General features: G+C 40.2%; 1 protein-coding gene across 5 annotated transcripts in view; it reads left to right on the top strand.

Annotated features, from left to right (window-relative positions):
• Positions 1-17,844, top strand: part of LOC110041625 (putative tRNA (uracil-O(2)-)-methyltransferase) — a 166,184-nt gene that overhangs the window by 138,229 nt on the left and 10,111 nt on the right. The window contains exon 12 of one of the 5 annotated variants that reach the window (XM_089289648.1): positions 17,233-17,317. The exons of 3 other annotated variants lie outside the window; for them this stretch is intronic. In XM_089289648.1, coding sequence (XP_089145774.1) covers positions 17,233-17,273 — 41 coding nt within the window. In that variant the 3' untranslated portion in view covers positions 17,274-17,317. The remainder of the gene's footprint in view (positions 1-17,232; positions 17,318-17,844) is intronic. One more of the 5 variants, XM_089289649.1, reaches the window with a different exon arrangement.

A 17,844-nucleotide genomic window follows, 5' to 3' on the forward strand; every position in this document is an offset into this window, starting at 1 on the left:
ACAAAACATAGCCATTCCTCCAATGAGAACCCAGGGATTTTGACCCGATGGCCAAAGATTCGCATTATTAAAAGGCCTCAGCACCACGCTCGTTCAGTGCAGTTTGTCAGCAAATCTAATCATGGCACTTGCGTTGCGTCAAGTTTGTAAAGAAACAAAGAAGCAACTTTCCAAAACATTCTACTTTGCCATGGAAAGGAAGACTGGTATTGTGCCTACCTGTAAAATTGTCGGCTCAGACAAGGATACGTTATGTGAAGGCAGTATCGATCGTAACTGTTAACTGGCAAGGGAAAAAAGTACAGGCCAAAATTCTGGCATTATGTGGTAAGTTCAACTTCCATGCTTTCTGTCTCGAATGTGATCTTAGTGAAATTTAGGCTACAGTTTCTAAGTAGTTTTCATGCTAAATGAATAGGGTAATGAAGTTGTGATATTTAACATTTCGATAAAAAATAGGTTTTATGTAGCTTTCATTGTTACTAAATCTTCATTGTTGTTGAGTTATCGAGAGTTGAGGAGATTGACGAGTACGTCTCTGCAAATTTACAGTTTGTGCTATCATCGCCAAAGATTCGAGAGTTATTTTGTACTTCATCTACATTGATCGATTTAGTAAAACATCAATTTTTCGAGTCAAACATTGTGTGCGATCATAGCATGACACTTTCTATGTTGCTCTGAGAGCTAGCAACGTCATACCTGTTATACTATGCATTCGTTTAACATACGTTAAACCATGACTTTGATTTTTTGCAGATCATGAAGATGTCCTTTGCAGTAAAGACAGAGAATGGTGTAGGCTAAATCTGCCAGATGCCTTGGAGCCCCCTTCTGACGATGTTGAAGAAGAGCTACCCAGGAAAAAATTCAAGAACACCCAACCCCAGGTTAGTCATGACTATTTGGATTGCATCTATGAATCGGTTTAAAGTGAAATGACTTGTGACAAAACAACAAGGTGGCTTCATTTTACATCAACAAAACCCTGATTAACTTAGATGCTGTAAAATTGTCTCGCCATTTGATCAACGCAACATAATTATAATTAGCGACCTTACGATATCAATGAAAACGTAATTGAAAAACTGAGTTCACTTCCTTTCTACATGATTTATAAAAAGTTGGGGCATTAAGTTCAGAGGAATACGGTACAATTTATCGCCTTGCCGTTCAAACGGCAAGGCGTTCAAACATTCAAACCACATTCTTTGCAGAATTTTTTCTGTTCGCATTCAGTGTTTTCGTATGCGTTTATAAAATTAGCATGTATGGCCACTAAACGAATCGGTAACGTACCACGCGTGATTAACATAAATTGTCATAGTCAAAAAATGGTCGTTTGTTTAAAACCTCTAGAGCGTTTCTGTTTGAAAGGGTTTGTAGATACACTTAGCATCAGCTGAAGTTCGCGAAAAAAAATATTATGTCCACTTATTGGTGGTTTTATTTACTCTTTCTGAGTAGGAAAATAAAGAATCCCCCTCAACAGCGAATCCCAGCCTCGCACAGAATCCGTATGCGTCATTCTTGGCAGAACAACGGCAGAGCGAAATAAAGTGGGCCACTGATCGAGAAGCCAAAAGGACAAGAGAAGAACTGAATGAGCACGTGGTAGAAATCCATTCCTTAAAGGAACAGCTGCAAGCAAAAAACAGAGAGTGTGATCTTCTAAAGAATCAGTTGGAAAAGACTAATGCAGTGGTGACAGAAAACCATTGAAACGAAGATCTTGCAAAGGTAGGCTTTTATATGAATTGTCATTGTAGTAATACAATTCAAGTAGGTTGTTTCTGAGAAGTTGTGAGGGGTTCCATTTCAAATAAGTAGTATGCTCAAACGTAAGAAAATTGACTATGTATGCTGGCCATTCTTGACCTTGGTGTATAAATAAACGAACAATTATTCTTGTCACAAGGTCTGAAAAATTTTGTAAACGAAGCTTTCGACTCTATCACACAGTCTTCATCAGCGATTAAAGTGAGCTTACATTGTCACGTGAATGCAAATTGTTTAATCACGTGACAACAGATGGTCAAAAATGGCGGAAGATCATAGTGTCAGAACATCTTAAAAGAGTCTTTAGGGCACAAGACATCCACACATACCACGAGCCTAATTACAACACGCTGAGGTCCATCTTAGTCCATCCAAAAGACAGGACACCAACTGAAAAGGAGACGGGCGTGGTATACGACATCACATGCAACGATTGCAGAGAGCATTACATTGGCGAGACAGCGAGAACTCTGGAGAAGCGACTGGGTCAACATCAGAAACAAACAACATCTGCAATCTGGGAACACCAGTCTCAGGCCAACCACGAGATCGACTGGGAAGGAGTCAAGATTCTTGATAAAGAGTCGGTAGATATCAAAAGGAAAATCAGGGAGGCCATCCATATCAGACATCAACGCCCAACACTGAACAGAGACGGAGGCTATGATCTTCCCACCATTTTTGACCATCTGTTGTCACATGATTAAACAATTTGCATTCACCTGACAATGTGAGCTCACTTTAATCGCTGATGAAGACTCTGCGATACAGTCGAAAGCTTCGTTTACAAAATTTTTCAGACCTTGTGACAAGAATAATTTTTCGTGTAAGAAAATTGATTTTAATTAACCGTTCATGCAAAGGGAGCTTTCAATTAACAGTCTCACTTGTAGGCCCTCTTTTTGTGGACAAAACCAATATCAGGTCAAAATGACACACCTCTTCAGTGAGTGACCCAGACATATTCAGAAAGCAAGACCAAGGGTCATAGGTTCAACTCCTGTTGGAAGAGCTCGGATTTTCTTTTTTTGAGTACGCCTGGGTCTCTTACTCAAGAAGCCTATCCTCATTTATTCAAGACCTGGTTGTTCAAAGCACGATTGAGCTAACCAAACTTTAGTGAAAATTTTTCTTAGGTTTTTGCAGAAGTTTAGACAGTTTTGCTGTTTACATTTTATTCCTTTCAGTCTCCCCTTACCCTAAGATAAAATCCTCTTAATGTTAGCACTAATGTACGTTTCTTTATCAGAAAAATCAAAACCGAGTTTAAACAAGACGCATGTCTGCGTGAACTCAGGCATTTTAGTGCAGTGTGCACTATTGGGATGGTTATGGGGGCTGCCTGCTGCTGAGGCACTATTGCGCTATGGCCTTATGGCGCTAAGGTGTAAACTTTAATGTTTGTTTAATTAATCAATTTCAATTAATTAATTAGTCTAGAGGTAAGGAAGTGGTGGGAGTGGGGTGGTAAAGGTACATGTGTACTCTACGTAAAACATGTTCCATCGCCGTCAGTAAGGTGTGAACATTGCAAAGCTATATATTTGTTTCAGGTAACCCCTTGCTCTCCTTGTGGTACCATTCTCTTTGCTCTAAACGCATGCGTAGATTAGCTGGCGTTCGTAGCTTCTATATTAGGTGGAGGATACATTGCATACAGAATCACACACAAATGTTGAGTGGTTTTCCTTATGGTAGAACTCAACATGTAAGACACATGCATTCTAGCATTGTTAGTTACCATCTTTCCATGCAGTATTTTATATGTCATGTCATGTGACCAAGGACGTCAGTTATTTTTCAGGTAACGCCAATCGTCCCTTTTTATTGCAACAGTGAAACATTACTGTGGCTGCGTAGCTTTTAGAATTACACACAAACCAGTTCAACAAATATCATCTGCTGTTTTCAATCTACAATAGTGTGTTTGTCAGGGTTCAAATGTATTGCTTTTCCTTAGCAGCTTGCTTATTTCTTGCCTTAATTGTGTCTGTAAGAGAGACCAAAAAGTTCCCAAGTTAGTGGCTGTAATACTCCACAAATTGTAAATTTGTGACAAAAGAAACCAGGAAAGTGCTCAAATATTGCTGTAGACTCCGTGGCACCTAATGAAAGTGCAAATTAATTTAATCAGTCTTTTAGGAGACATATCGGCCAAGTAGCGCTGTTTATCTTCAATACTTTTCTTTGAAATGCTTAGAACTCAGCCATCAATATCATTGTGTGTTAATTTTGAATTGTTTTATTGTTAACAACAAAGGTGGCAACAGATAAAGAAAGTGGTATTTCATGACTATCTGACAATTAAATTAGTTCTTGTTCGTCGGTGATAAGAAAATTTGCATTTTTAGTAAAACAACATCGTTTGACTGTTCCATTTCTTCATCACTACATCAGATATTTAACTTTCTTTCATTTACCTGCAAAATACAAGCACATCTTTGGTGTGTTTTGGAGTAAACAAGGGTTTCATATTACATGCCTTCGCGAGGAAAACAAAAGTGTCAAGTTACAAAGCTGGCGTGAAGAGCTAAATTGTCATGTTTGCTACTTCAACATATTGAATTTAAAATGAACGAAAGTCAACATAAAACACCAGTAGTGATTTGTACGTAATTTTTGGACTGTGAATGAAAATACAACCTTGAAACATACACACTGCAAAGGGGAAAAGCACTAGCAGACTACCAAGGTAGAAACAAACCGGAAGTGAACCGAGCAAGGGTGACTACTTATGGGACTACTGTGCCAGAGCTATCAATTGTGCTCTGCACTATCTGAGATTGTCTCACTAATTTAGGACAACACGACACTTTCATGTTGTTACTGCCTCATTCGTTATGAACTAGCAAAGTTGTGACCTGGATGCGCAAGTTTACATTGTAAAACTTTGGAATGCCAGAGTTTTTTTGTTTTGGTTTGGTTTTTTTTCAACCTATTGACGCTTGCATAAAATTGCACGCGACCCACCCCTGATTCCCTGGCATTTTTGTCAGAGCAAGCGTAAGCACAAAAATAAACCATATGTGCATATATCATATCATATACCATATCCGCTTATTTAAAGTTGAATAAATGAAGGGCCAAAATATTTTTAAAAAAGTCAACAAAAAGGACTTAACTTGATGTGTAAAACTGATAAGAAAATAAGAAATTATAGTCTTACTTTTTCTCTGCTTCGCGACAATAATCGAGAAAATTGAATGCGCAAAAATGAGTTAATTAAAATAAAACCGAATACAACAGAATTTCCATTCTTTTACTATAACGGATAACATTTCAGAAAACAACGGAAAGTGTAAGCGAAAAGCACATGTAAAAACCAATTTAAAAATGTGAAAAAAGATTATTTCTTCCCCATGGGACGAAATATTACAGCGCAGTGAAAGAAAGATGAAAGTTGTAAGTCAACAAGCCAATTATTTTGAGATATATCGTATGTCAACAGAGGCGCCACGATTAATAGTCATGACATTATGCTGTTGGCGGTTGCGTTACAATTTTAGCCGTTTATAAGACAATGTACGAGAATGCTTCGAAAATTGCTCTAAATGATACGTGTAGAAAGGACCACCTGTGATGTCAACTGTGTTAAAATTAGTACCCGCTTAGTTCTTTTACCAGGAATTCTGTAGTAGCTGAATGAAACTCCAAAAAATATATTTGAACAAAGCGAATAAACTAAACAAACAAACTGCAGAGGTCACCCTAAATTAAACATGCAGAAATCCAATTTGTAAAAAAACTGTTCACTTTTAAAACGTCAAATTCCCAAATTAAGGCAACCAAATGTAAGAAACGTGACGGGAAGTTCAATAACAATACATTTTGATCCACGATAAGGCCAAAAAAAAAATTATCTAAAAGCAAAAAATGTTCAAAATTTCGCAGACGAGCTTCTCAGCATAACAGCGTGTTGAAATTAATTCCTCACGCTAGCTTATTATGCTGACGACTTTTGCAGGCATTTTATCGGCTCTGGGTTTACCAATCGTTCTAAAAGTGGAATTCAACTTCGAAGTAATACTGCACATTACCATTTTTGTTTTCTAAAGTCCAGGAAGCTGCTTTTAATCTGCGTATTCAAAACTTAATCTTACTTGAAAACGCTCCGATCATTGTGTTTTCGTGGCAGTTAAAGGAAAGAAAATCTTCAACAGAAAGGTTTGAGCATTCTGTACAGCTTGATCTTCCATTCTGGGGCTATCTAAACATTTACTTGTGTTTTTCCTCCTTTCCATTTTTCAAGTCCCGAAGAAGTAATTAAAGGAAGATCAGAGAGTCATTCTGGTCCCCAGAGGCCACGCTCCTTTTGGTCAGCAGCATAGCATCGCACGTGCGTGTCAAAGACTTGACTGCGATTTGTGACTGAACGAAAAAAAAAAAAAAAAGCGAAGCCAGAATTTCAACTCAGGCGTTTCCTTTGGAAAGCCGGAGTAATTATGGTCCTGGATTAGTGCGAACTGTCTTCGGAACAACCGGCATCACATTTGTTACAATGATATCAGGTCATTTCAAAACATTTGCAATCCCTCTGCGTATAAGTCCCAGCATTAGGCTAGACTTCATATCAACACTACCAAAATATATTAGGCAGTTGTTTGAGTCCGAATCCAGCTCAAAACCGGGATTTACCAGTAGTTAAACTTTTACTTCTGTTGGCCAAAAAAAAATAACACTTTTTTTTTTATCTCACAAACAGGTAAGGGAAAACATGGAAGACATCCTTGAAGCACTGGATGACAAAATGAGCATGACGATGTCAAGAATAGATTAGCGCCTAGACACTTTGGAAAATACGGTGAGATAGCAATCTTATTTCTTGTACATGTTAAAAGGTGGCCGTGTTTTCACGAGCAATTTTTCAGGTTGCTTAGCGAGTGACAACTGGAAATCCCGTGAAAACAGTTACTTTTCCAACTCGCTTAAAGTTAAGCAAGGCGGAAAACTTCAATGGAATTCCCATTAAATTGTAGCTTAAGCGAGTTGGCCAAAATTAATTACCAACTCGCTTAAGCTATCTGGTTTGGATTTCCAGTTGTCACTCGCTAAGTGACCAGAAAAACTGCTCATGAAAACACGGCCAATTTTGGCCAATTAGAAGTTTCTTGTGGTTATTCATCTGACAGGGCTGTCAAATCAAAATGCAACAGCTACTCGCTTCCTCACTGGAATCGCCCACAAGTCTGGTCGAAACAGCCAACAAAATTGCAGACAAATAAAATGGAATGTTTGCTTAGAGATACAGAAATGGTCACACCAAATGTTACCTACATGGTGGTTTTAAACCATGTTCTCGAACCAAAATTGTGGCCTTTCAAGCACCCACGCAATTTTTCATCTACGGCATATTTTTCTCTGCGAATGATGAAAATACGCCTCCGTTACTCCTCTCCTGCCTCTAAGTGCTAGCAATCTCGACCTTTGCTGAAATCAGTTCCTTCATCAGAGGCAGACTAATTGCATAAAAACAGTAATTAATTATAAGAAGAAAAACTTTAATACAAGCTTCGTTTGGATCTCCCGCCATATTATTCAAACCACTTTTCTCGCCAACGTGCTCTGCTCAAATTACTTTAATGAAATTTAATTTAACTTGTGAAAACACGTCTCATTTTTAAGTCGCTTAACGAAGTCTGTAAAACAAAAGACCTTTGGGAATGTTAAGCGAGACAAAGGTTGTCATGAAAACACAGCCATTGATTGGTTTGACCTTCTCAGTTGCTTAAAAGCTAATTAAAAAAGCAGCCTTGGTTGGATTCTGACTGAATTGTTTACATAAGACCGTGTAGTGAAGAAATTCCTTGAATTAAGACATAGAAAACACACTGTAAGCTTTCCGAAATTACAAAAATTGTATTCAGATAATCCTTTCATATCTTATGGTAAATAAATTTTTTTCATGCGAATTGTGCATCATAAAAATCTTGGCCTGCGTAGCTTAGCGGTTTTTAAGCAATTTGAGCATGCTAAGAAAAAAGGGAAGCCACGATAATGAGACCTTGAAAAGGTTTTGAATGGAAATGTTTAAATTCTCCAAATTTGATTTTGAGCGGACAACAACAAAGTCTACAATTATCATTTACACCATCGAGCAAACACCGCATCGCTATAGCATCGGATAGTTTTGTTTTGATAGACTCTACAGTATCACAGTATCATCGGGTTGTCAAAAGTAATAGGGGGCGGTAACAAAAAATGCAGGTAATCCAGGCAGGCAGTTCCTCGCGGCTTCACCACTTGTTTTCGCGGCTTCGCCACTTTGTGCGCTCGCACTCAAATTGCCCAAAAAATTGCTTAAACCACCAAGCTACGCAGACTATACAAATCTTAGGCAGCGAAGTAATATTTAAACGCACTGATTTCCACTGTTGCCATGCCCTGACATTTTTGTTATATGAACTTTACTAATCCGCTTATTTGTATGACTGCTTTACATATTTGTGGAATGGCAAATGATCCTTCAACACAAATCAGACAGAAACAGTGTAATATGCCAGACAACCTTCCTGACGACCTCGCAACCATTGATGTAGACAACTTTGTGAAACTAAGTGATGACAATGCCACTCCTTTGGCCAGCCCAACACCAACTGCTCTAACACCAGCCACTCCATTAGCTGCCACGGTAACACCAGCTACTCCGTGCATCACAGACATCAGTTAGGTCTCTGTAGGTGAAGGAATTATCCGCACCTGCATGACTCCAGACAAAGTAAAGGAAGTGGAGGTGATGCAGAAAGTGGAGAAGCAAAGGCACCTTTGCGCTCTAAAACTTTTGCATTTTTTTTTCTCAAAAGAAGAGCTGAATATGAGTAATACAGAGGGAACGCATGGAAAACAGAGCTTGGATAAAAACAAACTGAACAGTTTGAAAGCAATAGTGTTAGCAAAGTTTTCTGCAGAGTCGTCAGAGGAAAAAGAGAAAATTTGGCGGGCTATTAAGGGCAAGATTGATACTAAGTGTCAGTTAGCAAGTTGTTAGTCACCACGAGTGATAGTCCACAGTCATTCATGTATGTGGCATTCATTGTGGGGGTAAGATAGGATTTCAAAAGACGCCTAACAGGATCGCATGTTTACAGTTCGATCACGTACAGTGGTTTGAATCAACAACTGGTAGATTCACGCTACATGTGTACGGTGAATTTGTAAACTGGAAATACAGTCAAATAGGACTCCTCTGCTCCCTGTGTGACAACTAGTGTCAAATTGTTTCAAACAAACAGCAGTTTGGTTTAACTAAATCTGAAATTTTACCATGCACCAAACGAATGTTTTGAACGTGTTATAATATATTTTCGTCATTCAGGTCTCAAAGCAGTCCAGATTAGGACCAACCTCGTTCCCAGGGTCTCTCATCTTATCTTACTGGAGCGAGCGAGACCCTGGGAACGAGGTTGCATTTAAAAGCACAGCATAATTATAGTTTTCTTTTTTGATCGCAAGAATAGATAATGCATGATGACAACACCGACTAAAATGGAAATTTAAACTATAGGCCCATAAGTATAAAGATTGCCTGTTCTATTTTTATAAGCATGTAAAGCCATTTGTTCGGAACGATTTTGCAAAGCACTCAAGCCATTCGAGTGACGAACCAATCCGGAATCATGGTCAAAACACTTAACGGTTTTAGGTCCATATCAGCATGGCATTATGTTCTTTTTTTTGGATTGCAAGACTAGAAGTTCTTGAATAATTGACATCACTGATAATGCATGATGACAACACCGACTACTATGAAAATTAACAAGCCAAAGTACAACATCGCTTGTTCAATTATAAAGCATAAGCTATCCATTCGGGACGATTTTGCAAACCGTTCAAGCAGTTTAGTCATCCGTTCGAACAGCTAACCAAACCGTTCGAATGATTTATTCATCCGTTCAAACGGTTAATCAAACCGTTTAAACAGTTTACCAATCCGTTCGAATGGCCAACCAAACCGTTTGAATAATTATTCATCCGTTCGAATGGTCAACCAAACTGTTCGAACAGTTCACGAACCGTTCGACGCCATCCGTGCGTTTTAGCCATTTGAACGGTCTTCCATTAAGGCTGGTTTCCATATGATCGCAGACGATCGCAGACGATCGCAAAGAGAGTTGTTTCCATATAATTGCAGACGATCGCAAGCGATTGCAGAGCCGACTGTTGCATACATTTCGGACAGCAGAACTGTCAAAATTACACGCGCGATGTGCTGGTGGGAAAATCGCAGCAAACAATATGGTGGATGTCGAGGAGGAAACTTTGCTGCAAGCAAATTTATTTCTTCTTTTAGTCAACCTATTTTGAAATTCCCTCGGCACTGCATCTTGCCCTGATCCAGAAGGTAGCGTTTTCAATCGCTTCAGATAGCGACCATACACAGTTCTTATGTTGCGGAATTTGACCTCCGCCTCAGCCGCCAATAAATTAAATTTCTCCCCGATTTTTTGCCAGCAGTTAGCCTTTTGGTTTTTGTCTTTGAAATCTTTACTGCTATGGTGGTAAACGCACTGATATCACGCAGATTCCTCCATAAATTTTTCATTGCTAACGTTACCTTGTTTGATGCTTCCCATGTTTACAACAAATACGCAGTTGCTTTGTTGCAAAGAAGCGTTGAATCATGGGTCGGAATTCAAAATATCATGGGATACGTTTCAATCGCAGATCGCAGATGCGTGTTTCCATATGATCGCAGACGATCGCAGAACTTTTTGCGATCCGCGATCCGTGATCGTTTTGCGATCATATGGAAACCAGCCTTTAGTGTGCATTTTGCCTATTACGGTCACACATTATTTTACATCCTCGCCCATATCTGACTGGATTTAGTAGAGCAAAACCAAAGAGATTTTATGTCTCATTAATAGTTTTGGTTCATTTTTGCTCATGGATGACGTAGTCTTACATCATCCATGAGCTTAATAGGCAGTCCAATGGCACTCACTCACTCACTCGATTTTGATTAATTTATTCATCAAAGTTGGATTAAACATTTTTCTCCTACCTCCCCTGCTAAGTATTGTTTTTGTCCCAAGGTTTTCTGGGCATATCTTTGACTGGTTTTATGGGGGTACTTGAAAGGGGTAAATTTTTGTCCAACAACATGCCATAACATGACATGGAGGTCGAAGATGTTTTGTTTGATCTGTAAACAAGGATTCCTTTGGGGGTGAAAAATGAAAAGTTTTTGCTCTAAGGAACACTTGCTGCAATAAATCAACAACGAAATCCTATAAGTGATGATACTTGCAGCAAAATCTTGAAAGCTACAATATCTTTCAACCGTGGTCCGTGGACGATCAACGGAATCGTTTAAAAATGTTCTAATGTCACCCGGAAGAAGAATGAAATGAATGCCATGTCATATGGAAGCTAAGGTAAGCCTTCTTGTTGTATTGTTTTTTTCTTTAAAAACTATGTCTATGAGAGCACTTTTGCATACTAGTAATTAGATTCTTATGTTCAGAAACTGCTCGATTCCAAAAGTAGTAGTCGTCTCACAAAGCACATGGTTTTCTAAACTCAAAAAAGCTGACGTTCGCCATTTTGTGTCATTGTTGGATAGTGTCTTTACAGAGTTGATTTCTTTCTGTTGGTGATTTATATTATCCATCAGTACTATGGATGTAGTTTGTACTGGAAATGCTGATAACAAATCTCTCGTAATATATTCGGGGACAAAAGCCGGGGTAATTTGCTAGGCCAGGAGATGTGCAGCCTCGTGTAGCTTTGAAGAAGCTTATGTCAAGTTCAAAATAAAGGTTAGTGAGAAAGTTAAAAATGAAATGAGCAGTCTAAGAACACAAGCGAGTCTTGTGCCTTTGGCAGTGTTACAGACCGACAATTCATCCCAAGCAAAAACAATCTTGTTTCAGAATGTTGAATCTCTCTACCTCTGGCTCCACCTCCACATAGATGTTGTCTGAAGTGATTACAACATTCAAAAAGCTGATGTCAACTTTTTTGTTGAATCAAAACTTTGCTTGTCAGATAGAGATGATGCATATCAGCTTTGGGAATTTATGAGTTACAGAAATGACTTTAGTCAGTGTAGCGAAATCTATGTGTAATAACCTACAACAAAGAAACAGCTTTAAGTGATTTATTCGCCCAGTGTTACACACAATGCAGGCTCCCAAAAATATGGTCCTTGTGCTTAAATTGTTACGAAATCAAATAATCATACAAAGCATCTGATTGGCTGAAATCAAACTGGTGATCAAAATAACATGGGCTAGGGCATGTGCAGTATAACGTAACGCAATATCTATACATCTCCTTCTTTAATTGCAACGAGAAATAGAAAAGCGAAACAAAAAAACAAAAAAAACTGAAAGTTCAAGTTCAAGGCTCCAATGATAAATGTTCAGTTTACTTTGAGATTACAAGATCTCGAGATAATCACGTCATGTAATAGTCTTGTTGCCATACAGGCGGACAACGCCTACATTCTGAATGGCGTGGTAGCACCTCTACTGGCTCCACTTCAGGTTCAGTGTGAGCCCCACTGTTGAGGTTACGACTGGCTACTGGTGGCTCAGCTGTCTCTTGCTTAGAGATCTGATCGGTCTCTACCCTCAAGTTCTGGGACTGTTTCAGGAGAGGATCAGGCAACTCACTTTCCTGTAGGTTACCAGGCGGAAGAACTTCAGGTGTCATTCTCAGTTGTCGATGGTTTCGACGATAACGTCTCCTGCATACCTCGACTTCATAAGACCTGTTTTTCAAAATATGTGTACATGTCTCCAGAGACCATTCCTGTTTTCCGGGGAGTCTCATGCGGATGGCCTGTCCACATCTCAGTGGTTCAAGGGGTCGCGACTTCTTCTTGTACTGACGCACCTGTTGCGATTTGCGATCAGCCAGTCTGGTTGCAGTATCACTGTGACCAGAATGCAGCAGGAGTTTTTCATGTGTAGGGAGCAAGGTTCGAGTACGGCGTCCCATCAACCCCTGAGCCGGTGATGTACCAATCCCGTCTGTTGGTGTGTTGCACCAATCCAGAAGGGCTAACAGGGGGTCCTGTCCATCTGCCTTTGCTTTCTTCATCAGATTCTTGCAGGTTTTCTCGGCATTTTCTGCACGGCCGTTTGATTGGGGATAACGAGGACAGGAGGTACGATGTTCAAACTGCCACTCGCACTGCCACTGATGATGCAAACTGCGATCCATTGTCGGTGATTAGCACTTCGGGTATCCCATGTCGTAAAAACTGGACTTTACATGCAGCTATCACACTGGCGGACGTTGCCACTGTTACCTCCTGTACTTCAAGGAACCCACTCCAATAGTCCACCAGAAGAAAGAACTACTGTTGTCCCAGTTCAAACAGATCAGCAGCGAGCATTGACTAAGGGCGTGGCAGTACTGGATAAGGTTGCATGTCTTCATGACACTGATCAGGCTTATGGGATTGGCAGATTGTGCACTTGGAAATAAAATCTTTCACTTCGGCATTCATGAGTGGCCAGTACAAGACTTCTCTGGCACGACAGAGACATCCTTTGATTCCAATGTGTGACCTGTGAATTTGCTTCAACATTTCTTTCCTCAGGGCTGTAGGTACAACCAGCCATTCCCCAAGGAATATTAATCCTTTGTCCTCCACGAGTTCGCTTCGTTTGTCATAGTACGGTGTAAGCACCGAGTCACACTGTTTCTTTGGCAGTGCCCATCTGCTCTTTACTGACACAATTAGACTTTGCATGACGGCATCATTCACTGTCTCGCATCTGAATTCGGCGATTCTGTACGGGGCGATAGAGAGGTTCTCCGAATGGTCAATTTCCTCAATTGAGCAGACGAGACTTGTGTCATGCTGTACAAACTCAGTTGTGTTGCGGTAGGCGTAACTTAAGGCATCGAATATCCACATGAGTTCTCCTTTCTTGTATTGGACATCCAGAGAATAGTTCTGTAGAGGCATCAGCATCCTCTGAAGCCTTTTTGGCGACTTGTGAGCTGGGTTGTTTAAGGCCGCTTTCAGTGGTTCATGGTCAGACTCAATATGCACACAATCACGTGTCCCAGTATGTACTGGTTGAACTTGTTGGCTGACCACACAATTGCTAATAACTCCTTTTCGATTTGGGCGTATCTGGTTTCTGTATCTGTTAGAGCTGTGGACGCAAAGGCAATGGTTGTCCCTTTTGCATAAGAACCGCTCCCAGACCTGTCTCGCTAGCGTCGCATTGGATCATGACTTCTTCATTGAGTCATAGTATTTCAATACCGGAGCATCGGCCAAGTACTGTTTGATGGTGGTAAATGCTTTCTGGTGTTGCTCAAGCCAGCACCATTCAACTTCCTTGTCATCTAGTCTTCTCAATGGTTCCGTCATGTCAGACAATAGGGGCAGGAATTTGGCCAAATAATTGACCATGCCAAGGAATCTCTTGAGCCCTTTTACGTCACTCGGTAGAGGCATTTCTAAGATGGCTTCCACTTTGGATGGGTCAGCCTTCAGGCCCTCCGGGGTCAGGAGATGGCCCATGAATCACACTTCATGCTGTACAAACTCATCTACAACCGCAGTTCATATATGAATTATTTCATATAAACTTCAAATCACACTTCGGTTTGGGCTCGCTTGAACTTCGTTTTGTTAAGTTTGAGGTTCCACTCACAGCACTTTTGAAGGAACGCACGTTCATTCTTTTCAAGGCTGGCATTAACCTCTGTATCGCTTGCACCAAAGCCAGCGATGAGAAAATCGTCTGCGATGACTTCAGCGCCCTCGAGGTCTTCAATGAACTCATGCATTTGTCGCTGCCAGACTTCAGGAGCACTGGATATGCCGAAGGGCATATGTGCCCAACAGTAACGTCCGAAAGGCGAGTTGAACATTGTCAAATAGCTAGAGGTGTCGTCCAGAAGGATTTGGTGGAAACCATCCTTGGCATCACAGAGCGTAAATTTCTTGGCGCCTGCTAATCGGGATGCAACTTCGTTGATGGTGGGCAGCTGGTAATGTTCTCGACGTATTGCACATTTGAGGTCTTTTGGGTCAATACAAATCCATACCTTGTTCGGTTTTACTATAGCCAGCATGCTGGATACCCACTGAGTTGGTTCTGTGACTGGCACGAGCACTTTACATTCAACCAGCTCGTCAAGCTTTTCTTTGATGCGCTGTCACAGGGCCACTGGCACTCGTCTCGGGGCATAAACACGGTGGAATGTTTTCGTCAATAACGATTTGGTACTTTCCTGGAAGGGCACCTAATCCCTCGAATACATCTGTGAATTCTTCTTGCAGGGTGGTGGAGGGGGAGTCGACGTGGATTGCCAGAACATTGCAGTTGTGCAGACTTACAAAGCCAAGGCCAACGCTCGTGTTTAATGACAAAATTGGCTGGTAATCACCATCAATGATGTTAAAGTCAAGTGACTTTTCATGTCTTCCAGACCAAACGGGGGGGTTGACTTTGCCAGTGATTTTGCGATGTTCTCCTGTGTATGAAACGATCTCCTTTTGGCAAGGTTTGAGACGCTGAAGCTGACTGTCTCCTGTAACCTGTTTGTATATCCAGACGGGGAGTATGTCACACTGAGATCCGGTGTCAATTTGAAACTGAACTTCTGTCTCAGGTGTAGGCGAGGAGATTTGCAGTTTGATGACAGCCATCCGTGCCTGGGGTTTGTTTTCAGCAACTGAACCGATGTAGTATGGGTCTTGTTTCGGATCAGCAGTTTCATGAACAGTTGAGACTCTGTTCCTCCTTCCTCTTGATGAAGCTCGTCCTGTAATTTGTTTTACCCGCTGTTGGGTCTGCTCTGAAGATTTGATTTGGTCCACGGCTTGTTGAAGGGTCAAATCATTTAAACAGAGAAGTCTCTCGCGTACGCGATCGTCACATATGCCCAACACGAGGCGGTCACGCAATATTTCATCTGGCGTGATTGTATCATGTGCACAATTTCTGGCGATCGTTCGCAGCTCTGTAAGGTAGCTGGTAATATTTTCGCCTGGTTCTTGGTTTCTATTGTTAAAACGATAGCGCTCATAGATAACTTGTGTTCTGGGGGCACAAAACTGATCGAACTTCTGCAAAACTAACTCGATGTCATTTTGGTCTTTTCCTTCATTCCACGTGAAGGTGTCGTGGACGTTGACACCGTCCTCGCCAATGATGCTTAATAGAGTCGAGACGCGAACAACACCTCCTTGTTTGTGCATGCCGGTGGCGATTTCGTAGCGTTTCCATGCTTGTTTCCACGATTTCCATGTCGTGGCTAAATTGTCGTTAAAGCTTAGCATTTTAGGCAGCGGCAAATTTGACAGCGGAGCAAAAATCTGTGACATACCTGCTTGTACTGCTTGTGCTTGTGCTTGTGCTGGAGGGTCAGCCATCCTTAGGCATGTGATTAGACCGTCCCACTTCTGACACCATGTAGCGAAATTGATGTGTAATAATGTACAACAAAGAAACAGCTTTAAGTGATTTATTCGCCCAGTGTTACACGCAATGCAGGCTCCCAAAAATACAGACGGTCCTTGTGTTTAAATTGTTACGAAATCAAATAATCATACAAAGCATCTGATTGGCTGAAATCAAACTGGTGATCAAAATAACATGGGCTAGGGCACGTGCAGTATAACGTAACGCAATATCTCTACAGTCAGTCTAACATAAGAACTTGCTATGGAGCTGCTGTATACCTTTTAATGTTTTGAATTGCACTAAAGTCCATACAGATGTAACTTGAATAATTTAGAAATTACTGTTATGGTTTTAACCCAACCAGTTCCAAATATTCATGTCATTGGTATCTATCACTCAAAAACGAAAGTTACAATTTCACAGTTAATTCATACTCTTACTCATCTTTACAACTCAGTATTAATAGAACCCACAATTCCAGCTGTACTGCTTGGGGATTTCAATATTGATCTAATACAGGCAAATACAGAACAATAGGCTCTAATGAAATATCTTGTAACAGACAAACGATACACTCAGTTGATTAACCAGTATACTACTGCATGACTACTGTACACAGATAGATCATGGACCACAAATTATGTGCACAATCAGCAGGTGAACATCAGCCTATTTATATAAAATTTAATTTCCGTGAAAGCTGTTTGAATATTTGTTTAAAAATTCATTGTGTATATCATGTGAAATCATCATAGTTAATTTAGCTGAAGATCAAACTTTACAAACCAAATAAATATCTAGATGTATCAAGCAACTATTTTAATCACATATAGAAAACAGTCAGGACATTTATTGCCAGAAACAAATAATGGTCTGAATTTCCTGTGCTTTTCATGTTCCTAAACTCCTACAGCTGTAGTCCTCATGAGTTTCAAAATTACATGTAACTCTACCAGAATTTGGAGATGCTGTATATAAGGATAAATTTTTCAGGTATACATGTGTAATTTTTCTGCATTCATTTTTATACTCTTTTAAAATATGTGACTGTTATCTTTATTGTGTATTGCAGGTGAAGCAAGTTATACTATTGTGCATATGCAAATAACCTAGATGAACACTGGTAACGACTACAGTATACTTTAATATGAGTGACAGTAAGCAAATGTTAATATTAACAACACCATTACTGATGCTGTACGTGTTAATCAGCTGCCAAAAATAATATCGAAAGACTTCATAGAAACCGGCTTTAACAACACAAGTCACCCTTAAGACTTAATGGAATTAATCTGAGAATTACAGATGGATGTTGAATACTCCTACTTAGGACGAGAATAAGACGCTTTTAACACTTGTGTTAGCTGCCACTTGAGCTGTTGAAACTCATTCTTTGCAAAAGACATTAGTTACAAGCATATAAAATGGCTCTCCAAAGTGCACACCATAAATCCTTGAATTAGCTCCTGGGACACTTATTTCAAATTTAGGAGAAGATGAGGGGGCGCTTAATTGAGAAGGGGGGCGCTTATTCGAGGGCGGGGGGGCTAATTCGAGGATTTACAGTATAATTACAGAGTTTGAAACACTTTGGAACTTTATCCATGTAGGTTTCTGAAAGTTAAGAATGTCATCAAGTGAAATCCACCTGAACTCACTACGTGTCAAAGCTTAACTCAGAACC

Source organism: Orbicella faveolata, unplaced genomic scaffold (assembly GCF_042242905.1).
Source record: "Orbicella faveolata isolate gen_17 unplaced genomic scaffold, um_ofav_v1 contig_2, whole genome shotgun sequence".
NCBI classification, from domain to species: Eukaryota; Metazoa; Cnidaria; class Anthozoa; order Scleractinia; family Merulinidae; genus Orbicella; species Orbicella faveolata.